The 25,728-nt window shown below is 41.7% G+C and overlaps 1 protein-coding gene across 2 annotated transcripts in view; it reads right to left on the bottom strand.

The window, feature by feature from the left end:
• The window catches only part of LOC130344229 (oocyte zinc finger protein XlCOF6-like), a 133,893-nt gene that overhangs the window by 94,605 nt on the left and 13,560 nt on the right, over window positions 1-25,728 (bottom strand). Inside the window, exon 6 of one of the 2 annotated variants that reach the window (XM_056554399.1) lies at window positions 13,537-15,099. In XM_056554399.1, the coding sequence (XP_056410374.1) occupies window positions 13,537-15,099 (1,563 nt within the window). Of the gene's footprint in view, window positions 1-12,809; window positions 15,100-25,728 lie in introns of those variants that run through there. The other variant, XM_056554398.1, reaches the window with a different exon arrangement.

The raw sequence follows: 25,728 nt of genomic DNA on the forward strand, positions 1-25,728 counted from the left end.
TATGGGATAGTTTGTGAATACTTTTTAGTAAATGTGGAAGTTGCCGGATTAGTGGAAATTCTGGAGTATGCAATGTTTTAGTTGAATGAAGCGGAAAATAATCTCTCAGTGAGACTGTTTTAGAAGGCTACTGATAAGCTTTTGTGTCCGAATATATATATATATATATATATATATATATATATATATATATATATATATCTTTGTGTCACTATTAGGTTTGTTTGGTTGTGATTTCTGATCTCCAAAGATAATATTCAATGTTTGTGTTTGAACACTAGGTCTTTGTACTAATCCTGATCCTGTGTCACGATATCTGTTTAATATTTTAGTGTTCCCTATCTGTATCTAATTGTATGTCACTGATCATTCTTGGATTAGTCATTTAACCCTTGCCTCTTCTTGCTTATGCTGTTCTGTCTAACACCCTTGTATTGTAGTTCAGGAATAGGCTGGTGACTAGTTGTCATGCAATCTGTGATTTATTGCTATGTGAATTCCCTTTTTCTGTTTTTGTATTTTTTGAATCTCTTATGGTCTGTAGACAAAGCTGACAGAGCTTTCAGCGGACGCTGCAGAAGGGGGGGCGGAGGGGCAGCCCCCTCCTTTTTTCCTGTGTCTCTCAAGACTTTCTGTGTGACAGCGGCATTCCTAGTTTGTTTCCCTTGGTTTTTCTTGTGATTATTTAAATGCAGTTTATCTCTTATGATAAAAATATGAAGTCACCTTTTTATTTTGGATAATTTTGCCATAGTGCTGAAACCTTGTTGTCTTATTGGGTTAAAATTCTGTTCTTGTGAAAGATTGAGATCATTTCAGAATTACATTTTGGTTTGTGAGAGGGAGTCAACCTGTTGATTCCATTCACTGACTTGTAGCGGTTTGGTAGTCTGGTCTTCTTTCCAATCCATTACACTCATCTCTACACTAGATAACTGCGCCCTTGAATCCAGCTTCATTGCTCTCTGGTGGAGAATGACTGGATTCAGAGGGGGGAAGAGATGATGGGAGAGGGGGGAAGAGATGATGGGAGAGGGGGGAAGAGATGATGGGAGAGGGGGGAAGAGATGATGGGAGAGGGGAAGAGATGATGGGAGAGGGGAAGAGATGATGGGAGAGGGGAAGAAATGATGGGAGAGGGGAAGAGATGATGGGAGAGGGGAAGAAATGATGGGAGAGGGGAAGAGATGATGGGAGAGGGGGGAAGAGATGATGGGAGAGGGGAAGAAATGATGGGAGAGGGGAAGAGATGATGGGAGAGGGGAAGAGATGATGGGAGAGGGGAAGAGATGATGGGAGAGGGGAAGAGATGATGGGAGAGGGGAAGAGATGATGGGAGAGGGGAAGAGATGATGGGAGAGGGGAAGAGATGATGGGAGAGGGGAAGAGATGATGGGAGAGGGGGGAAGAGATGATGGGAGAGGGGAAGAAATGATGGGAGAGGGGAAGAGATGATGGGAGAGGGGAAGAGATGATGGGAGAGGGGAAGAGATGATGGGAGAGGGGAAGAGATGATGGGAGAGGGGAAGAGATGATGGGAGAGGGGAAGAGATGATGGGAGAGGGGAAGAGATGATGGGAGAGGGGAAGAGATGATGGGAGAGGGGAAGAGATGATGGGAGAGGGGAAGAGATGATGGGAGAGGGGAAGAGATGATGGGAGAGGGGAAGAGATGATGGGAGAGGGGAAGAAATGATGGGAGAGGGGAAGAGATGATGGGAGAGGGGAAGAGATGATGGGAGAGGGGAAGAAATGATGGGAGAGGGGAAGAGATGATGGGAGAGGGGAAGAGATGATGGGAGAGGGGAAGAAATGATGGGAGAGGGGAAGAGATGATGGGAGAGGGGCATAATTTATTACAAACTCTGTGTATAATAATAATGATGATGATGATGAAAGCCTGTATAGAGTTAATGTTACAGGAGACAGCCGGGTTCTCACATGATGGGGTATGCATTCTGCATGACACCAAGTAGTCAAAAGAACAAACTCTCTACCTGCCTGCCCAGGGCAATAAGGTAATGATTTGGCTGCACTAACTGGAGCTTACAGACTTGGCTGGGGTAAAACCGCTAACAGACTTATCTGAAAGACTTTTCTCACCTCTTCAGGCAGACGTATAAAAGATGCAGAGAATTGGAGCACTCATGGAGGGGTCTGCTAATGTCAGAGGAGGAGGGAATTGTCAGAATTAGGGTCCATACTAAGACTGGTACTTGCCAAAAATAATGACACCACTACAGAGGCAGTCGCCGCACTGCCAGTGATATCTGTCAGAGACGTGGAGGTGAGCGTGGGAAAAAAACCTTCACAACAGGCAGATGTTGCTGTAAAAAGAATCTTGGCGGATGTTAAGGGACAGAGGAGGAAAGACGGCATATGGGGGACTTCTGCAAAAGTCTGCCTGCCTAGAACTCTGCTTCCCAATGATAGTCCAAGTAATACATGGTAAAACACATTTTGTCCAAAGGGGCCATGCTGCAAGTCATAGACAAATCCTGGATAGCCCCTGGTATCTCCACTACCGTAGTAGCGTTTTTTTCAAGCCTGTATGACCTGTGCTTCATACAATCCAGGGAGGGCTATACCAGCCCCCTGAAAGTATACCCAAAGCCACTCTGTCTGCTCTAGAAAGTCCAGGTAGATTACATAAGCTTGACCCCTTGTTCAGGCTATGTGTTTGTCTTGGTGTATGTTGATCTCTTTAGACTGACCTGAGGCCTACCCCATAGGGAGGATGTATTACAGTTATGACATTAGTATGAGAATCTGTCCTCATATGTGCAGTTCTTGTGAAAGTATCTGAAACTAACATGTGGGCAAGTGTTGTCTTTCCTTCCCAGATCCGGACAGCATTGAAGGAACCAACACTTTACAGCCTGGAGACTACGTGTATGTAAAGAAACATACCAGGAAGTCCCTCGAGCCCCGATTTGAAGGACCATATCAAGTCCTCTTGACTACAGCAACATCAGTCAAGCTGCAAGGAAAAGCCAACTGGATTCACGCATCACACTGCAAAAGGGCGGTATCTGACCCACAATACTTTGGTTTCTGTTTAACTGTCTAATATTTTACATTACAACCTTGGTTCCTTCAGACAACTCGCGGTCTGGAATAGTACCTGAAGAAAGACCTGTTATACACCTGACCTGGAGGATCCAGTTCTTTCAGATGATGATGTCAAAGGGGGAAATGATGGAATTGGGTAGAGGAGAACCCCATCTTTGTCTCTATAGACTCCATTTTGTATGAAGACTTGATTTTTCTCGGTCTAAGTGACTGGATTCTATCCTTCTTGTTTTTTTTCTATATAACTAACTCCTGAACTTATGAACCAATTACAGAGACAATGGGCATCTTATCTTCAAGGATGCAGACACTGTTATCTGTTCCTACCCCAGAACTCCTTGAAACAATGGTTCATCATATTTTAGCTTAAGCAATGTGTATTTTGTATATAACCTTCTTATGTGGAAGATTTATGGTTTTCCTGTGTTTGTACAATGTAGAGTTTACTGCGCAAGTCTTATTGAAAGTGGGCTATATAATACACTTGAAAAGAGGGCTAGACCAGTTCTGCCTTCAGCTTACAGAGACAACACTTGTGTTTGTGTCGTGATTTTGAATGGCAGGTAGCGTTGGAAGGAACGTTGGGTGACTGCAGCCCCATACAGGCTTTCCACGCACAAATTGGGCATCCGCCGACAGAAGAAGTCTCGGCCTTTGGGGTCGAACCTAACAACGCACTCCAATCCACGGTAGTGGAGAGAGCCCTACGTTGGACTAGGGCAATGTACTATAAATTCGCTAATAAACCCGATCGTCTCTTAGCATCCATGCTGGTGTATGTACCTCCCATCCTGACATGATCTATTCGGCCTTCCTTTCTTACTACACGACTCTTTACTCTGAGCCTCAACGCCCCTCCTCTTTCTCGTCTACACTTGCTGCATTTCTCTCACCAATTCCTCTACCTCAACTTTCTCCTGACGCCAGAGGGACTTTGAATGCCCCTTTCTCCCCTGAGGAGGTTTCAGAGGTCATATCTAAACTCAAACTGGGGAAATCTCCCGGTCCCGACGGGCTCACCACCTCTTATTACAAAAAATTTGCCCCACTACTTATTCCCAATCTAGTCCTTCTATTTAATTCCCTAATGACACCTACACCTCTCCCCCCTGAATTCCTAGATGCTTTAATAACTATTCTTCCCAAACCCTATAAGGACCCCCTTCAAACAGCCAACTATCACCCTATATCTCTCTTAAATGTAGATTCCAAAATATTGACCTCTATTTTGGCTGCCCGCATAAATAAATATTCGCCTGCCTTGATTGATCTGGACCAGGTCGGTTTCGTACCTGGGTGCAAGGCACCTGAAAATATTAGGAAAGTACAGTACTCAATTTAATTCAATGGGCGAATGATTCTTCAACATCCCTCTCGATTTTATCAGTGGATATAGAAAAAGCATTCGATTGTGTCTCCTGGCAGTATCTGTTTTGCGGTGCTTTCAAAATTTGGGTTCTCAGGTCCCTTTGTTCAAATTCTCCGTCACTTAAATTCTTCCCCAACAGCTTTTCTAAAACTGCCATCTACATCTTCTCAGTCCCTGGAGATTCGAAGAGGAACCCGCCAGGGATGGCATCTTTCCCCGGCGCTCTTTGCATTGGTGATGGAGCTCCTGGCGTCTCTAATCCGGCATAATTCCAATATACAGGGATTGACAGTGCAATCCTCTGAGTATAAGGTTAATCTGTTTGCAGATCTTCTCTTAACACTGACTGTGGTATCATACATGTGGTCCTGTCCTGTGGTCTCATCCTTCTAGACTCAGGTACTTGACCTTCTAGATTCTATTTTACCTGGTCGGGTCCCGAGGACGCCTGCCTTCTGCCTTCTAGGTTGTCGACCACCTAGGATGCGCTATAAACCATTTCGACTTACGCAGCACATCCTGATGGCAGCTAGGATTCATGTTGCTTCACAGTGAAAGCAATCGGGTCTTCATGTTGGGACTGTAATCTCTAGAATAAATCTCATAATGCTTTGTGAAAAATTGTCCGCAATCTGAGAAGACATGGTGGATAACTTTCACACTGTATGGGAACCATGGTTATCTTCTACACATAGCCCCGATATGTCACATTGCTTGCCACTTTATTGATTAGCGCTACTCTGTAACTCTGTGAGGGTGTCGGCCTGTGAATTTGATTAGATATCTTATGTTTAACCCACTTTCTTGAGGGATGCCAACCTGTGCCTGTATTATTTATGGGTATCTCTGTATTTCACATTCTGTTGTACCGGTCCACGGACCACTCTTGTTTCTTTGTTGGATGTGATATTTACGTATCAATAAAAGCTTCATGGTTTGACTGTTAAATCACGTTGTGCAGACCAGTAACGTTTATGGGAGCCGCCATACTTTCCTGACGAAGCTGGGGAGCCAGTGAAACGTTGGAAGGGAGGGCAAAATTTTGGTGATTTTAATAAGCAGTAGCCACCGGCTCCCAATAGATAGGAGATTGAGCTATCCACGCTCACTCTGTAGCATTCAGGAGCTTATAAAAGACAAGTACAGGAGTCAAGGAGTACGGTGGCAACTGTGGTTTTAAAAGTTAGTGGTGGTGTCATTACATCCACTTGCAGAATGACACAATTATGTGCATCACAATCTATATTTTAAATGGAATAATAAAAGGTACATTTTAATTGGGGGGTACTTAGTTTAGGGTTCCCCTAGGGGGGTTCCCCTAAAATTGTTGTGAATAAATTGACCCTAGTATCTCCTTTTGGGGTTTTGTTGTTTAGTTTATGGGAACCAGACACGTGTAGCATAAGTATGCCAGTAGCCGATGGCCCCCCGTATAAGCCCTGATTAAGTATAATACCTGGCATACATTTGTTTTAGCCCCGTCCCCGCCGCGGTTCGTAGACAGCGGGGGGAGGGGGTTGGGGAATCGGGGTGGCGGTGTGGGAACGCCGCGGCCAACGCGCCTCCCTCACCATCGCATGGATGCCCGGATACCCTCACCGTTGCACGGCTATTACTGCTACCACGCTGCCCCCGTGGCTGGTACGGGCAGCAGTAGGGCCCCACAAAAGCACCCCCAGAACCTGCTTCCTGTCGGGACCAGCAACGCCAGACTGCCTCGTCGTTAGATGTAATATCCCTGAACCCCCCAAGCAATCCCCTGGCTAAGGGTGGCTTCACACCACGTTTTGTACTAATGGTTCCCGTATACGGCTGGGAGGAGGGGGCGGGGCTTAATTGCGGCGCCCGCACTCAGCCGTATAGGGAAACCGTATTTAATGCATGTCTATGAGCCGACCGCAGTGAACCACAGCCTCCGGTCGGCTGCGTTTTCGGCCGTATGAGGTTTCCCGACCACAGGCAAAAACATGGTCGACCGCTTTTTTGCCTACGGTCGGGAAACCGCACACGGCCGAAAACGCAGCCGACCGGAGGCTGTGGTTCACTCCGGTCGGCTTATAGTCATGCATTAAATATGGTTCTCCTATACGGCTGAGTGCGGGCACCGCGATTAAGCCCCCCCCCCTCCTCCCAGCTGTATACGGGAACCGTAAGTACAAAACATGGTGTGAAACCACCCTTAGAGGCGCTGCGCAAGCTCCTCTGACCCCCTATACCCGTGTCAGCGTCCGCGGCATCCCCGGCACTGTAGGTAAGCTCCGATCTACCACGTGGGAGGTGGGCAACCCGCCAAGCGGCATCAGTCAGGTTGTGGTATATGCCGGGGATTGCTCCCGACATCAATTTGAATCAACCCATGTACCATACTCGCTTCACTTACCCACATAATGATAGCCGAGTCAGCTGCCTGAAAAGTAAGCCCCCTATACCTTATCCTGGAGATTGCGGCCGAAAACATCACGCCCTAGACAGCCGCCCACCCGATACCAATTCCTGATCTGCAAGGCTCCGAGAACATGAGCGGGCGGGAGATTCGACTCCGCAAACGTCAGATAAGCCCCGTAGGTGAGAGCAGGGGTCGTTTTATACAACTGCCCTCCCCACCCACAACCCGTATATGCCCTGCCCAGTAGTTGAAGTGCGGAATGTTCCAGCCCCCTCACACAAATACAGTCTGATAGGCTTAATACGTAGCTGAGCTGTATGTGTACACAGTAGAGCTGTATATGTGTAATGTACATGTAGCTGAGCTGTATGTGTACACAGTAGAGCTGTATATGTGTAATGTACATGTAGCTGAGCTGTATGTGTACACAGTAGTGCTGTATATGTGTAATGTAGCTGAGCTGTATGTGTACACGGTAGAGCTGTATATGTGTAATGTACATGTAGCTGAGCTGTATGTGTACACAGTAGAGCTGTATATGTGTAATGTGCATGTAGCTGAGCTGTATGTGTACACAGTAGAGCTGTATATGTGTAATGTACATGTAGCTGAGCTGTATGTGTACACAGTAGAGCTGTATATGTGTAATGTGCATGTAGCTGAGCTGTATGTGTACACAGTAGAGCTGTATATGTGTAATGTGCATGTAGCTGAGCTGTATGTGTACACAGTAGAGCTGTATATGTGTAATGTACATGTAGCTGAGCTGTATGTGTGTAATGTACATTTAGCTGAGCTGTATGTGTACACAGTAGAGCTGTATATGTGTAATGTGCATGTAGCTGAGCTGTATGTGTACACAGTAGAGCTGTATATGTGTAATGTACATGTAGCTGAGCTGTATGTGTACACAGTAGAGCTGTATATGTGTAATGTGCATGTAGCTGAGCTGTATGTGTACACAGTAGAGCTGTATATGTGTAATGTGCATGTAGCTGAGCTGTATGTGTACACAGTAGAGCTGTATATGTGTAATGTGCATGTAGCTGAGCTGTATGTGTGTAATGTACATGTAGCTGAGCTGTATGTGTACACAGTAGAGCTGTATATGTGTAATGTACATGTAGCTGAGCTGTATGTGTACACAGTAGAGCTGTATATGTGTAATGTGCATGTAGCTGAGCTGTATGTGTACACAGTAGAGCTGTATATGTGTAATGTACATGTAGCTGAGCTGTATGTGTACACAGTAGAGCTGTATATGTGTAATGTACATGTAGCTGAGCTGTATGTGTACACAGTAGAGCTGTATATGTGTAATGTACATGTAGCTGAGCTGTATGTGTACACAGTAGAGCTGTATATGTGTAATGTACATGTAGCTGAGCTGTATGTGTACACAGTAGAGCTGTATATGTGTAATGTACATGTAGCTGAGCTGTATGTGTACACAGTAGAGCTGTATATGTGTAATGTACATGTAGCTGAGCTGTATGTGTACACAGTAGAGCTGTATATGTGTAATGTACATGTAGCTGAGCTGTATGTGTACACAGTAGAGCTGTATATGTGTAATGTGCATGTAGCTGAGCTGTATGTGTACACAGTAGAGCTGTATATGTGTAATGTGCATGTAGCTGAGCTGTATGTGTACACAGTAGAGCTGTATATGTGTAATGTACATGTAGCTGAGCTGTATATGTGTAATGTACATGTAGCTGAGCTGTATGTGTACACAGTAGAGCTGTATATGTGTAATGTACATGTAGCTGAGCTGTATGTGTACACAGTAGAGCTGTATATGTGTAATGTACATGTAGCTGAGCTGTATATGTGTAATGTGCATGTAGCTGAGCAGTATGTGTACACAGTAGAGCTGTATATGTGTAATGTACATGTAGCTGAGCTGTATGTGTACACAGTAGAGCTGTATATGTGTAATGTGCATGTAGCTGAGCTGTATGTGTGTAATGTACATGTAGCTGAGCTGTATGTGTACACAGTAGAGCTGTATATGTGTAATGTGCATGTAGCTGAGCTGTATGTGTACACAGTAGAGCTGTATATGTGTAATGTGTATGTAGCTGAGCTGTATGTGTACACAGTAGAGCTGTATATGTGTAATGTACATGTAGCTGAGCTGTATGTGTACACAGTAGAGCTGTATATGTGTAATGTGCATGTAGCTGAGCTGTATGTGTACACAGTAGAGCTGTATATGTGTAATGTACATGTAGCTGAGCTGTATGTGTACACAGTAGAGCTGTATATGTGTAATGTACATGTAGCTGAGCTGTATGTGTACACAGTAGAGCTGTATATGTGTAATGTACATGTAGCTGAGCTGTATGTGTACACAGTAGAGCTGTATATGTGTAATGTGCATGTAGCTGAGCTGTATGTGTACACAGTAGAGCTGTATGTGTGTAATGTGCATGTAGCTGAGCTGTATGTGTACACAGAGCTGTATATGTGTAATGTACATGTAGCTGAGCTGTATGTGTACACAGTAGAGCTGTATATGTGTAATGTGCATGTAGCTGAGCTGTATGTGTACACAGTAGTGCTGTATATGTGTAATGTGCATGTAGCTGAGCTGTATGTGTACACAGTAGAGCTGTATGTGTAATGTACATGTAGCTGAGCTGTATGTGTACACAGTAGAGCTGTATGTGTGTAATGTGCATGTAGCTGAGCTGTATGTGTACACAGTAGAGCTGTATATGTGTAATGTGCATGTAGCTGAGCTGTATGTGTACACAGTAGAGCTGTATATGTGTAATGTGCATGTAGCTGAGCTGTATGTGTACACAGTAGAGCTGTATATGTGTAATGTACATGTAGCTGAGCTGTATGTGTACGCAGTAGAGCTGTATATGTGTAATGTACATGTAGCTGAGCTGTATGTGTACGCAGTAGAGCTGTATATGTGTAATGTACATGTAGCTGAGCTGTATGTGTACGCAGTAGAGCTGTATATGTGTAATGTACATGTAGCTGAGCTGTATGTGTACGCAGTAGAGCTGTATATGTGTAATGTACATGTAGCTGAGCTGTATGTGTACGCAGTAGAGCTGTATATGTGTAATGTACATGTAGCTGAGCTGTATGTGTACACAGTAGAGCTGTATGTGTGTAATGTGCATGTAGCTGAGCTGTATGTGTACACAGTAGAGCTGTATGTGTGTAATGTGCATGTAGCTGAGCTGTATGTGTACACAGTAGGGCTGTATGTGTGTAATGTGCATGTAGCTGAGCTGTATGTGTACACAGTAGGGCTGTATGTGTGTAATGTGCATGTAGCTGAGCTGTATGTGTACACAGTAGAGCTGTATGTGTGTAATGTGCATGTAGCTGAGCTGTATGTGTACACAGTAGAGCTGTATGTGTGTAATGTGCATGTAGCTGAGCTGTATGTGTACACAGTAGAGCTGTATATGTGTAATGTGCATGTAGCTGAGCTGTATGTGTACACAGTAGAGCTGTATATGTGTAATGCGCATGTAGCTGAGCTGTATGTGTACACAGTAGTGCTGTATATGTGTAATGCGCATGTAGCTGAGCTGTATGTGTACACAGTAGAGCTGTATATGTGTAATGCGCATGTAGCTGAGCTGTATGTGTACACAGTAGAGCTGTATATGTGTAATGCGCATGTAGCTGAGCTGTATGTGTACACAGTAGAGCTGTATATGTGTAATGCGCATGTAGCTGAGCTGTATGTGTACACAGTAGAGCTGTATATGTGTAATGCGCATGTAGCTGAGCTGTATGTGTACACAGTAGAGCTGTATATGTGTAATGCGCATGTAGCTGAGCTGTATGTGTACACAGTAGAGCTGTATATGTGTAATGCGCATGTAGCTGAGCTGTATGTGTACACAGTAGAGCTGTATATGTGTAATGCGCATGTAGCTGAGCTGTATGTGTACACAGTAGAGCTGTATGTGTAATGCGCATGTAGCTGAGCTGTATGTGTACACAGTAGAGCTGTATATGTGTAATGCGCATGTAGCTGAGCTGTATGTGTACACAGTAGAGCTGTATATGTGTAATGCGCATGTAGCTGAGCTGTATGTGTACACAGTAGAGCTGTATATGTGTAATGCGCATGTAGCTGAGCTGTATGTGTACACAGTAGAGCTGTATATGTGTAATGCGCATGTAGCTGAGCTGTATGTGTACACAGTAGAGCTGTATATGTGTAATGCGCATGTAGCTGAGCTGTATGTGTACACAGTAGAGCTGTATATGTGTAATGCACATGTAGCTGAGCTGTATGTGTACACAGTAGAGCTGTATATGTGTAATGTACATGTAGCTGAGCTGTATGTGTACACAGTAGAGCTGTATATGTGTAATGTGCATGTAGCTGAGCTGTATGTGTACACAGTAGAGCTGTATATGTGTAATGTGCATGTAGCTGAGCTGTATGTGTACACAGTAGAGCTGTATATGTGTAATGTGCATGTAGCTGAGCTGTATGTGTACACAGTAGAGCTGTATATGTGTAATGTGCATGTAGCTGAGCTGTATGTGTACACAGTAGAGCTGTATATGTGTAATGTACATGTAGCTGAGCTGTATGTGTACACAGTAGAGCTGTATATGTGTAATGTACATGTAGCTGAGCTGTATGTGTACACAGTAGAACTGTATATGTGTAATGTACATGTAGCTGAGCTGTATGTGTACACAGTAGAGCTGTATATGTGTAATGTACATGTAGCTGAGCTGTATGTGTACACAGTAGAGCTGTATATGTGTAATGTACATGTAGCTGAGCTGTATGTGTACACAGTAGAACTGTATATGTGTAATGTACATGTAGCTGAGCTGTATGTGTACACAGTAGAGCTGTATATGTGTAATGTACATGTAGCTGAGCTGTATGTGTACACAGTAGAGCTGTATATGTGTAATGTGCATGTAGCTGAGCTGTATGTGTACACAGTAGAGCTGTATATGTGTAATGTGCATGTAGCTGAGCTGTATGTGTACACAGTAGAGCTGTATATGTGTAATGTGCATGTAGCTGAGCTGTATGTGTACACAGTAGAGCTGTATATGTGTAATGTACATGTAGCTGAGCTGTATGTGTACACAGTAGAGCTGTATATGTGTAATGTGCATGTAGCTGAGCTATATGTGTACACAGTAGAACTGTATATGTGTAATGTGCATGTAGCTGAGCTGTATGTGTACACAGTAGAGCTGTATATGTGTAATGTGCATGTAGCTGAGCTGTATGTGTACACAGTAGAGCTGTATATGTGTAATGTGCATGTAGCTGAGCTGTATGTGTACACAGTAGAGCTGTATATGTGTAATGTGCATGTAGCTGAGCTGTATGTGTACACAGTAGAGCTGTATATGTGTAATGTACATGTAGCTGAGCTGTATGTGTACACAGTAGAGCTGTATATGTGTAATGTACATGTAGCTGAGCTGTATGTGTACACAGTAGAGCTGTATATGTGTAATGTACATGTAGCTGAGCTGTATGTGTACACAGTAGAGCTGTATATGTGTAATGTACATGTAGCTGAGCTGTATGTGTACACAGTAGAGCTGTATATGTGTAATGTACATGTAGCTGAGCTGTATGTGTACACAGTAGAGCTGTATATGTGTAATGTACATGTAGCTGAGCTGTATGTGTACACAGTAGAGCTGTATATGTGTAATGTACATGTAGCTGAGCTGTATGTGTACACAGTAGAGCTGTATATGTGTAATGTACATGTAGCTGAGCTGTATGTGTACACAGTAGAGCTGTATATGTGTAATGTACATGTAGCTGAGCTGTATGTGTACACAGTAGAGCTGTATATGTGTAATGTACATGTAGCTGAGCTGTATGTGTACACAGTAGAGCTGTATATGTGTAATGCACCTCGAGTCCATAATGATATATTTTTGGCGGGTTATTTTCTATCGTCCTTCCAATTTCTGAGTTAAAAAACATACATTTTTTTCCACATTGTCTTTTATTGTTAAAAAAATAAAGAAAAGAAAATGACAAATTGTTACATAACAATAATGAATTACAAACATAAAGTCTATTAAAAAAAAATAATAAAAATTGAAGAAAAAGAAATATATAGGAAAAGAATTACACCGATGTTTACTGAACCCAGGGGACGCTGAGATATTGACGACTTCTCATATAGAAAAATGGATTTTAGGATCTGAGACCGAAAATAGACGTCAAGACGGGAAACGCTGGTCTAGGGTTTGTGATAAATAAAAGTATCTGCAGCGTCTTATGTTCAGAAGAGACGATCTTCAAGGGAGACGCGCGGATCCTGTCTGATGCCTTGAATTAAAGTCTCTATAATCATAATGAGAAGGGGGAGGGGACAACACTGACGCGTTACATTCCCTATATACAACGTCAGGGACAATATTACATTTATTATAAGTCCAGTGTGCGGAGATGAATATAAGAATAATAAATCATATAAGAAAGAAAACTTTATTAACAATTGGTAACAAGTTTGGAGATGCAGTATATGATATATGTATAAATGTCAGATATCCTATGTACATGGATAATATATAGATGTGTTATCTGCATCATTTATTGCTCTGAATTGTCTTCTCTCCTGTGTGAGTTTTTTGATGTTTAACAAGATATGAATGCCGAGTAAAACATTTTCTACATTCTAAACATGCAAATGGCTTCTCCCCTGTGTGAGTTCTTTGATGTCTAAGAAGACTTGATTTCACATTAAAACACTTTCTACATTCTGAACATGAAAATAGTTTCTCCCCTTCGTGAGTTCTTTGATGTTGCACAAGACTTGATTTCTCAGTAAAACATTTTCCACATTCTGAGCATGAAAATGGCTTCTCCCCTGTGTGAGTTCTTTGATGTTTAACAAGAACTGATTTGTTAGTAAAACATTTCCCACATTCTGAGCATGAAAATGGCTTCTCCCCTGTGTGAGTTCTTTGATGTTTAACAAGATCTGATTTGTCAGAAAAACATTTCCCACATTCTGAACATAAAAATGGCTTCTCTCCTGTGTGAGTTCTTTGATGTAGAACAAGAAGTGATTTCTTAGTAAAACATTTCCCACATTCTGAGCATGAAAATGGCTTCTCCCCTGTGTGAGTTCTTTGATGTTGAAGAAGACTTAATTTCACATTAAAACATTTCCCACACTCTGCACATGAAAATGGTTTCTCCCCTGTGTGAATTCTTTGATGTGTAACAAGATATGATTTCTGAGTAAAACATTTTCCACATTTTGAACATGAAGATGGCTTCTCTCCTGTGTGAGTTCTTTCATGTTGAACAAGACTTGATTTTTGAGAGAAACATTTCCCACATTCTGCACATGAAAATGGTTTCTCCCCTGTGTGAGTTCTTTGATGTAGAACAAGATGTGACTTCGCAGTAAAACATTTTCCACATTCTGAACATGAAAATGGCTTCTCTCCTGTGTGAGTTCTTTCATGTTGAACAAGACTTGATTGATCAATTAAACATTTCCCACATTCTGCACATGAAAATGTTGTCTCCCCTGTGTGAGTTCTTTGATGTTTAACAAGATGTGACTTCACAGTAAAACATTTTCCACATTCTGAACATGAAAATGGCTTCTCTCCTGTGTGAGTTCTTTGATGCATAACAAGATGTGATTTAAAAGGAAAACATTTCCCACATTCTGAGCATGAAAATGGCTTCTCTCCTGTGTGAGTTCTTTGATGATAAATAAGATGTGATTTCCGAGTAAAACATTTCCCACATTCTGAACATGAATATGGCTTATCCCCTGTGTGAGTTCTCTGATGTACAACAAGGTCTGATTTCTGAGAAAAACATTTCCCACATACTGAACATGAAAATGGCTTTTCTCCTGTGTGATTTCTTTCATGTACAACAAGACCTGATTTAAAAGGAAAACATTTCCCACATTCTAAACATGAAAATGGCTTCTCCCCTGTGTGAGTTCTTTGATGTCTAATAAGACGTGATTTGTGAATAAAACATTTCCCACATTCTGAGCATGAAAATGGTTTCCTTCCTGTATGAGCTCGTTGATGTACAGCATTCCTTCTATCACTTTTATTTTGCTGAACATCCTGTGATGAGTGAGAAGACAGGACCTGTATATAAGGATGAGATGACAGATCTTGGCTGTGAAGGGCTGAGGGTGTATCTGGGATAATGGAATGTTCTTCATATGTATCTTGTGTGATATCATCATCTGCTTTATAATCTGAAGATATAAGATTCTCCTCTGATCTCCTGGTACAAGAATCTGCAGAGAATAACACAGATTTTATTATCATATTAACCCCTTAACAACCCAGGAAATTTTAAGCTTTTGTGTCTTCATTTTTTCCTCCTCTCCTTATAGCCATAATTATTTAATTTTCCCATCTACACTCGGTTTAAGAGCTTGTTTTTTGTGGGACGGATCTTACATTGTATTAATTGTGCATTAAAATATAAGTCCGGTCCATACAATCACAGCGATATCTAATTGGCATAGTTTTTGTTACACTTTACTACTTTTTAAAAACAATTACAACAAAAACAGCTTCACATTTTTAAACAAAAAAGTTGAATTATTATTAGAGGGGGTTAATTTACATTTTTTTTTTATTTACACATTTTGGTCCCTCTATAGGACTTGTATGAGCAGTCATTGGATTGCTCATACAGATCAGTACAGTATTTACTGCATTGATCCATTAGAGCCGACCATAGTCAGGCTGTATAAATAGCAGAGTCCCGGCAGTGACAGAGTCCTAGCTATCATGTTATGTGCAGTAAAATTGACTTGTTCTCCTCATAGATCAGGTTGGTGCGATCGGTATGTATAACATAGTGTTATCTTTTACTCTGTTTTTTTTTTAATTTAAACTTATTTTAGTAAAAAGTGAGTAAAGAGCCGTACAGTGTAAGTACAGACCATGGAAGTCTATGACAAAATCCCATTCAGCACAGCATGATGTATACAGAGTGAGGACAGCTGCATAACACAGTCACTGACTACAGACACAATACAACCTAAACCGGGAACCTTAAAGGGGTACTCCGCCTACAGACACAATACAACCTAAACCGGGAACTAGAGCCTGCGCAGAACTGGTTGTTCAATCCCACTCCCGCCCGCTCCCAATGATTTTTTTTGACCAATCCCACCCGCACCCGTAGGGTGTTTTCTTCACTCTCACCCACTAAAATGTTAGTCCAATCCCGCCCGCTAACATAGGAATGTACAGACACTAGGGTGCAATGCTCTGCACATACTCCCCATGTAAATGTATTTGTGGGGTGACACTAATAAACGCCATTTTGTAATTTTGGGGGTTTCCGTTTCTACGCAGTGCACTTTTTGGTAAAAATGACACCTTATCTTTATTCTGTAGGTCCATACGGTCACAAGGATACCCAATTTATATAGGTTTTATTTTATTTTACTACTTTAAAACAATTAACTTCATGCACCAAAATTAGTAGGTGTAAAATTGTCATTTTCTGACCCCTATAACTTTATTTTTCTGTACACGGGGATGTATGAGGGTCATTTTTTGCGCTGTGGTCTGTAATGTTTATTAGTATGATGTTTGTTTTGATGGGACTTTTTGTTCGCTTTTTATAATTTTTTATGGCATACAAAAATGCACAATTTTGGACTTTAGTATTTTTATACGTGTACACCATTGACCGTGCAATTCAATTAACATTATATTTTAATAGTTCAGACATTTACACATGCGGCGATACCACATACGTTTATGTGGGGGGATGGGGGGATTCAAGCTTTTATTAGGGAAGGGGTTAATTTTTTTACACTTTTAACTTTTTGTTATAGCTCCCATAAAGTATGTGCAGACTGCAGAGCATTGCACTCTAGGGTCTGTAGAAGACACTACGGTGCAATGCTCTGCAGTGCATTTAAACCCATATGCATAGCAGTGCAGAGGCCCTGACTGGGAGGATCACCAAGATGCAGTCACTTACACACCCAGCGGGGGCAGCAGCACGAGCACAGCGCACTTTATGTCTCTGTGTGTGAACATTGGTGGCGGCTCTGACCTGCTGGGCTGACAGGAAAAGATGGAGAGAGTACAGTACACGATCCTCCAGGGCAGGATGAGCTCAGCGGGCGGGGGCAGGGGGAGGAGACTACTGGGAGGGGCACTCTGAGTGTGAGACAGTCAGTCACTGTCTCATTTCGAGTTATATGGAGGCTGGTGCGGGATTTGCGGGACCAGCAGGTATAGTGCCTGACTGCCCGCCCACAGCAGCCTCCTGACCGCCCGCGTGTTTTGGGTTGGGTCCTGCGGGATTCCAATCCCAATGCATTCCTCTACCAGGAACCTTGAAGGGGTACTCCGCCCACATACATCTTATCTCCTAGCCAAAAAATAGGGGATAAAATGTCTGATTGTGGGGGTCCCGCCGCTGGGGACCACCGCAATCTCTGTGCAGCACCCAGCATTCTGAAAATTTTTCAGAATGCTTAGTTTGGGCGGCCGGAGATGTGACATCATGCCACACACCCATAGACATGAATGGAGGGGGCGTGGCATAACATCACATTCCGGCCTCCTAAACTCAGCATTGTTAACATACTGTTTAGAATGCTGGGTGCTGTGTGGAGATCGCAGGGGGCCCCAGCAGCAGGACCCCCCACAACCAGACATCTTATCCCCTATCTGTGGGCGGAGTAACACTTTAAACTTGAGCAGGTAACGCCTCCTGAGCCACCACGGATAGGGTAGGACACTAGACTTGGGCAGAAGGACCCACCACACTACCCACCAGAAAAGGAAGAAAGGCAGGAGAAAGACAGAAGAGGAAAGGGTTAAAAGGAGGAGCCAAAAGTGCGGACAGAAAAGAGGTGAAAGCGGAGGGAGAACCACACCGGGCCCCCCATACCTTATGGAACTTATCAGGGCACTTTCTTATTTAAATGGGCACTGTCAGATACAAAAACATTTGATATGTTGTAAATCATGTATAACCAATAGGTTTTGTAATGGATTTCATAAAAAAATGTTCAGTATTTCATACTGATAAATCCAGTCAAACAACTGCCCCCCGCCTGCTTGGACACATACTAGTCCTGCTGTGTCCATGAGTCATCACCTATGTCATGGACACATTTCCTTGATTGACAGCTGTGAGTGCAGGGCTCCTCCCACTGTCATCTTGTGTCCCGCTAATGTCAGTGAGGACAAGCTGGGAGTTGTAGTTTTGCTAATGCTAGGGGAGATGTGAGCAGACAGCATACTGAGGGAGGGGGCGGAGACCTGCACAGTGAGGCCACACCCCCTCCCTTTGAGAGGAATTCAGACTAGTGAGCTAAATTAAAAGTGTAATAAAAAAATAAAGGTTCTAGACACATAGAAATTAGATGTACATGGTCAGGATTAGGTACCGAGTGATATATTAAAAAATTATAATTTGTTGGATCTGACGGGTACGCTTTAAGGTGAGTGTTTTTTAGATAAATATAACAACCTTTAAGGGGATACCCCCTGTCGGGGAAAACCCTTAAACTAGAACCCTCCCCTAAAAATTTACCTTTATTGGTTTATTTAACATTATACCCCACATAGACATTTAAAATTCCAGCGGAATTGTCCTAATGTGTATGCTTATTGTATAGCATACACTTATTGGGGATACTTTGGGTCCAGATTAATGCTTATAAATCGCGTGTCAGTAAATACTGCACCCGTCAGCTACTGATGACCAATCTCTACACATCCCAATCCCTAATGCATTAGCCTCGCTACCCTTGACAAAGCTGATTCGTTCAGCGAAACGTCGGGGAGGCTAGTAGTTGCACGTTTTTAATACAGCGGTTAATAAATACAGTGTAGGGATTGGGTATCAGTAGCTGACGGGTGCAGTATTTACTGACACTCGATTTATAAGCATTAATCTGGACCCAAAGTATCCCCAATACAATAAGCATACACATTAGGACAATTCCGCTGGAATTTTAAATGTCTATGTGGGGTATAATGTTAAATAAACCAATAAAGGTTCATTTTTAGGGGAGGGTTCTAGTGTTCGGGTTTTCCCCGACAGGGGGGTATCCCCTTAAAGGTTGTTATAGACAGTTATTGCCCTGAAACCTCCAGGGAGACTTATTTGTGGCAGATTTTGCATAAATATTCCCAAAATTGAACCTATATTCACAATTTAGTTGTTTTCCGAAGATTTGAAGTCTTCAGACTTGTTCACACGTTTACAAGTTTACATGTTTTTTCCGCAATTTGCGCAACTAAGGTAATAGCATAATTTTTAAAGCAGTTTTGGAAAAAAAAAAAAAGACCTTAGGGGAGGTGTATATCCTGATCCTATAGAGATGGTAGCAGTATATAGATAGAGATGGAGGATAGGTATATAACTACTATATATCCAGATCCCTTAGAGATAGCAGCAGCAGTATACAGATAGAGCTAGAAGGGAGGTGTATAACTACTTTATATCCTGGTCCCATAGAGATAGCAGGAGCAGTATACAGATAGAGCTGGAGGGGAGGTGTATAAATACTATATATCCTGATTCCATAGAGATAGCAGCAGTATACAAATAGAACTGGAGGGGAGGTGTATAACTACTATATATCCTGATCCCATAGAGATAGCAGCAGCAGTATACATAGAGATCTGGAGAGGAGGTGTATAAATACTATATATCCTGATCCCATAGAGATAGCAGCAGTATACAGATAGAACTGGAGGGGAGGTGTATAACTACTATATATACTGATCCCATAGAGATAACAGAAGCAGTATACAGATAGTGCTGGAGGGGAGGTGTATAACTACTATATATCCTGATCCTATAGAGCTTGCAGCAGCAGTATACAGATAGAGCTGGAGGGAAGGTGTATAACTATTATATATACTGATCCCATGGAGATAGCAGCAGCGGTATACAGATAGAGCTGGAGGGGAGGTGTATAGCTACTATATATACTGATCCCATAGAAATAGCAGCAGTATACAGATAGAGCTGGGAGAGGAAGTTTCTGGGAGCTGCCAGGTTAATCTGATATGTGATGATGTCATCCTGTAGTTCATATGAAGTCAGCTGACCGAGGACTGACCACTTCCCCTGACACATTAAACACTGATATTCTGTGGGTCAGACTTATCACATGACCCAGTTACAGTACTTAACCCCTTAAGGATGCAGCTCATTTTCCCCTTAAGGACTGAGCCCTTTGTTGCATTTCTGACCACTGTCACTTTATTAATAACTCTGATGCTTTTACCTTTTATTCTTATTCCGAGATTGTTTTTTCGTGACATATTCTACTTTAACATAGCGGTAAATTTTCGTCGTTATTTGCATCATTTCTTGGTGAAAAATCACAAAATGTCCTGAAAATTTTGCACTTTTTTAACTTTGAAGCTCTCTGCTTGTAAGGAAAATGGATATTCCAAATAAATTATATATTGATTCACAAATACAATATGTCTACTATATGTTGGCTTCATAAAATAGACATGTTTTTACTTTTTGAAGACATTTGAGGGCTTCAAAGTAGAGCAGCAATTTTCTAAATTTTCATGAAAATTTCAAAATCTGAAGGGACAGATGTTACAGAACTACAACTCCCAGCATGCCTGGGCAGTCTAGGCATTCTGAGAGTTGAAGCCTTGCAACATCAACATCTGGAGGGCTACCGTTTGGGCACCGCTGTATAGTGGTCTCCAAACTGTGACCCTACAGATGTTGCAAAACTACAACTCCCAGCCTTTGGCTGTCTGGGCATGCTGGGAGTTGCAGTTAAAGATCGCTTTACTGCTACCTTCAATGCTGCTCCGCGCTGTTACCTCCCTACCTCCGCCGCTGATCACTGCTGATGCCACCGATGATCGCCGGTCCCCACTGCATGAAAGTGCCCAGGTACCGGTTGCCATCTTCTCCCCCCGCTCTGCCCGACATCCAGGGGTGGGCAGCGCGGGGAGTTTCCATGGTAACCCCCTGTCTTCAACTGTCATTGGTCAGTAGTCATTGCTGACTAATGGCAGGGGATAGGAGGAGGTGGCACCACTGCAACCTCGCTCCTATCCCTTAGGATGATCGGGGCTGTCACTGACAGCTCCGATCTTCCCTATTTTCCAGGCGATCGGGTCACCAGAGACCCCATCAGCCCGGAATAGCGACAAATCGCAGATCTGTTGGGATGCCTGATGAACGATATCAGCAGGCATCCCTGTCCGGTCCCCGCCCGGCGAGTGGCAGGGACCGGAATTCCCATGGGTATATCCATACGCCCTCAGTCCTTAAGGACTCAGGATGCAGGGCGTATGCATACGCGCTGCGTCCTGAAGAGGTTAACTAACAAAAAAGTTAAAGGAGTAAGCTCAGGGTATATTTCAGCATATAGATTATTTTTTTTTTTTTTAAGAATTTGAACTTTTTTTTTACTATTAATACATAAAAAAAAATGTAAATTGGGAACCATTTAAATCACATTGACTTAGGAATCAAATTAGCAAAATTGCCTTTTCTTCTCAGTTTCACCTCACAAATAATTATTTTTTCCAGTTTTATAGAAGATTTTATGGAAATGAAGGATTTCATTATCACGTACAGTGGATCCTGCAAAAAACATGTCTGTGTCTATTAACAGGGTTAAATATTGAAAAAATCAACCTGGCATCAGGCGCTCGGGGATCCAAAGAGATCTCACAACCAGTTCATGGAGGTGGATAGAGATTCAAGCTTTATTAGTATACAACAACGCGTTTCAGGGTTAGCATACCCCTTCTTCAGATTGACAGATTTGTACAGTACAGTGCAACAGAGAGCTTTTTATACACACATTGATTGAAAAACAAAATGGTGGCAAGGTCACAGATTCAGGGTGGGAGGTACAACAGTAGCAATAGAAACGCAAAAAAACTGGGAACTTTATCTTTAGATTGACTCATGTACTTTATAACTATATATGGGGATAACAGTAACTTCAAATAAAGAAAGGAAATGTGCTTTATTAGAAAATGTAAAGCAAGGTGTAATACTTTATCCGGTTCATGTATTAGATAGAGGCTTGGTGCGCACTCATTGCGAACGTTGCCGTGCGCTCCACGGCATGTAAACAACAGCCGCATGTCCCCGCTCTGTTTATAAACAGAGCGGAGGTGCGGCGTGTAGGTTGCTACGGACGCGTCGCTGGGGAGCGTGTCCTGGAGAAATGATATGTTACAGAGCAAGCGCATGGTTTAGCGCTGCTCTGTGTGAATCGGGTAAAGGAAACTATGTGGAGCATGATTTTAACGGCACAGTTTTGCTTAGTATATAGAGAAATGAGTGTATTACATGAAAATTTAATACATTTTTAACAAAAATATTATTATTATAGAATAGGTTTGTATCAACAAGAATCAATAGGGTGCGTAAGTAAAAAATGGGATGAATCAGTTAATATGATAAAACGGGCTGGAAGTATATAAGCAAATAAATAAATAAATAAATATTTAGTATAAAAAATATGTATAAAAAGTGATGAATAGGAATAATTAAATGGTATAGGGGACTTCATGTAGAAATGTATAAAACAATGATAATATGAGAAAATATAAAAAATATATAAAATTCTATAAAGATCTATAAAAACCGCACATTAGTCCAAAAAATAAATATATATACAAATTTATACATGTATATATATATAAATATATATATGTACATACATCACATAGGGTACGGAAAAACAGAGGGAGCCTTTATATAAAGCTCTCTACTTCCGCACAGCCATATTCACAAGTTACTCTCAATAAATTCATTTAAACCAAGGGGCTGAAGTGTGCGTAATTTGAATATCCAAAAATTTTCACGTTGCCTAAGTGTATTAAAACGCTGGGGAACGTCTTTGTTAATCTGTTCTATGGCAGATATCTTGAAGGCCGAAAAATCGCCCTCATGATATAGCGAAGCATGGCGTGACACACTGTGAAGCTGGTACTTGAGGGTTACATTGCTACGGTGTTTGTTGATCCGGTTTCTCAAACACTGTGTGGTGCGGCCTACGTATTGCAGGCCACACGGGCACTGTAAGAGGTATACAACATATTGGGAGTCGCAAGATATATGTGATTTAATAGGAAAAATCTCTTTGGTGACCGCAGAGTGAAACTCTTTTGCCATATGCATTAAATTTACACAACATTTGCAGCGCGCATGGTTACACTTAAAACAACCATTCTTTTGTAAAAAGTTGGAAGGTTTCTTTTGTAGAGTTTTTAAATTACTGGGGGCGAGTATGTTTTTTAGGGAGCGTGCTCGCCGAAAGGTGACTTGTGGTTTTGGAGGGAGAATTTTTTGTAGAAAAGGATCATTTAGAAGAATGTTCCAATGTTTGGCAAGTATAGATCTAATATCTTTATTATTATTAGAAAAGGTGGTAATAAAATTACAACATCGTTTATCTAATGGTGTATCTACTGTCAGAATTTTTTTGGTAAGACAGTCAGATTGTGTCAGTTTGTTTGCTCTGGTTTTAGCAGAAATTACGATTTTTTTCGGGTATTTCTTTGCTTGAAATCTACTAACCAGTAATTTGCTCTGTTGGACATAGTCTGTATTTAAGGTGCAGTTACGGCGAATGCGCTTAAATTGTCCAAACGGTACGTTCTGGAGCCATTTCTTATAATGACAGCTTCTAAAATCTAAATAACTGTTGCTGTCCACCTTTTTAAAAAAAGTCTTTGTATTGAGAGTGTTATCTTCAGTATAAAAAACGCACACATCTAAAAATTCTGCATGATTGGAGTAAGATTCATGTGTAAAGGTGAGTCCCCATTGGTTATTATTGAGAAAATGTAAAAACTCTGAAAGGTCAGAGCGAGAGCCATCCCATATGATAAAAATGTCGTCGATGTAACGTTTATAGTATGTGCAGTGGTTGAAAAGTGGATGTGTGTACATTTCAGTTTCTTCAAAGCGTCCTACAAATAAATTTGCGAAACTTGGCGCGAAGCGCGTGCCCATTGCGGTGCCTCTCTGTTGTAAATAGATATGATTTAAAAAAGTAAAATAGTTATGAGTTAAAATAAACTCTATTCCTTTGAGTATAAAAGTTTTTTGTTCGGCCGGTATAGTTATATCGTTTTCCAGATAAAAGGAGATGGCATTCAAACCTAGTTGGTGATCAATGATTGTATATAATGAAGAGATGTCCATTGTCACAAAAATAAAATGTTTTTGCCATTTTAGTGGTAAAATGGAAGAAATGAAGTCTGTTGTGTCTTTTAGATGGGATTTTAAAGTAATGACATATCTTTGTAGTATGATGTCAATATAATGCGACAGGTTTGAGGTAATGGAATTAATGCCAGAAATGATAGGCCTTCCAGGAGGGTGAACTGGATCTTTATGTACTTTTGGAAGGTAATAAAAGATGGGGAGGGCGGGTTCTGGAATTAAAATGTACTCCATCTCTTGCTTGGTGAGAATATCCTTATCAAAATAAAAAGTAACTAGGTCTTTTAATTCGGCCGTAAATTTAACAGTAGGGTTAAAGGACAGTTGTTTGTAAAAATTAATGTCTGCTAGTTGTTTTAAAGCTTCAGTAATATAATCGTCTCTATTTAAAATGACGATTCCAATGACTAAATATTTATTTATTTATTTATTTGCTTATATACTTCCAGCCCGTTTTATCATATTAACTGATTCATCCCATTTTTTACTTACGCACCCTATTGATTCTTGTTGATACAAACCTATTCTATAATAATAATATTTTTGTTAAAAATGTATTAAATTTTCATGTAATACACTCATTTCTCTATATACTAAGCAAAACTGTGCCGTTAAAATCATGCTCCACATAGTTTCCTTTACCCGATTCACACAGAGCAGCGCTAAACCATGCGCTTGCTCTGTAACATATCATTTCTCCAGGACACGCTCCCCAGCGACGCGTCCGTAGCAACCTACACGCCGCACCTCCGCTCTGTTTATAAACAGAGCGGGGACATGCGGCTGTTGTTTACATGCCGTGGAGCGCACGGCAACGTTCGCAATGAGTGCGCACCAAGCCTCTATCTAATACATGAACCGGATAAAGTATTACACCTTGCTTTACATTTTCTAATAAAGCACATTTCCTTTCTTTATTTGAAGTTACTGTTATCCCCATATATAGTTATAAAGTACATGAGTCAATCTAAAGATAAAGTTCCCAGTTTTTTTGCGTTTCTATTGCTACTGTTGTACCTCCCACCCTGAATCTGTGACCTTGCCACCATTTTGTTTTTCAATCAATGTGTGTATAAAAAGCTCTCTGTTGCACTGTACTGTACAAATCTGTCAATCTGAAGAAGGGGTATGCTAACCCCGAAACGCGTTGTTGTATACTAATAAAGCTTGAATCTCTATCCACCTCCATGAACTGGTTGTGAGATCTCTTTGGATCCCCGAGCGCCTGATGCCAGGTTGATTTTTTCAATATTTAAGCTTATCCACAGGATCTCCTCATTGGATCTATCCTGAAGACCTGTAGGCTTGCACGGAATCCTTCATTACCTCAGACTGAGGTTACATGCGTATTATTATACGCTCCAGGTGAGCGGCCATTCATTAGACCCCTTACGTTTCCCCACTTTACGTGGGCCTTTGCATAAATTCTTAGGGTAATGCACTAGGCGCCTCTTTGGGCCTTCTTTCTTTTTTTTATTCATTTACAGGTTCTATTAACAGGGGGGAGGAAAAAATAAAAGATGCAAAAATTATAATTATCTACATCATTAAGGGGTTAAAATAATAAAGAATACACAAATAAACTCTTCTGCACTGGCACACCACAGAATCTCCACATTACACTTGTCTATTCTTTCTGCAGATTCCGCTGGGAAATGTATTACAGTCTATGAGACGCAGCATTTCTGAGCCGTCCTAT

This window comes from Hyla sarda, unplaced genomic scaffold (assembly GCF_029499605.1).
Source record: "Hyla sarda isolate aHylSar1 unplaced genomic scaffold, aHylSar1.hap1 scaffold_707, whole genome shotgun sequence".
Lineage (NCBI taxonomy): Eukaryota > Metazoa > Chordata > Amphibia > Anura > Hylidae > Hyla > Hyla sarda.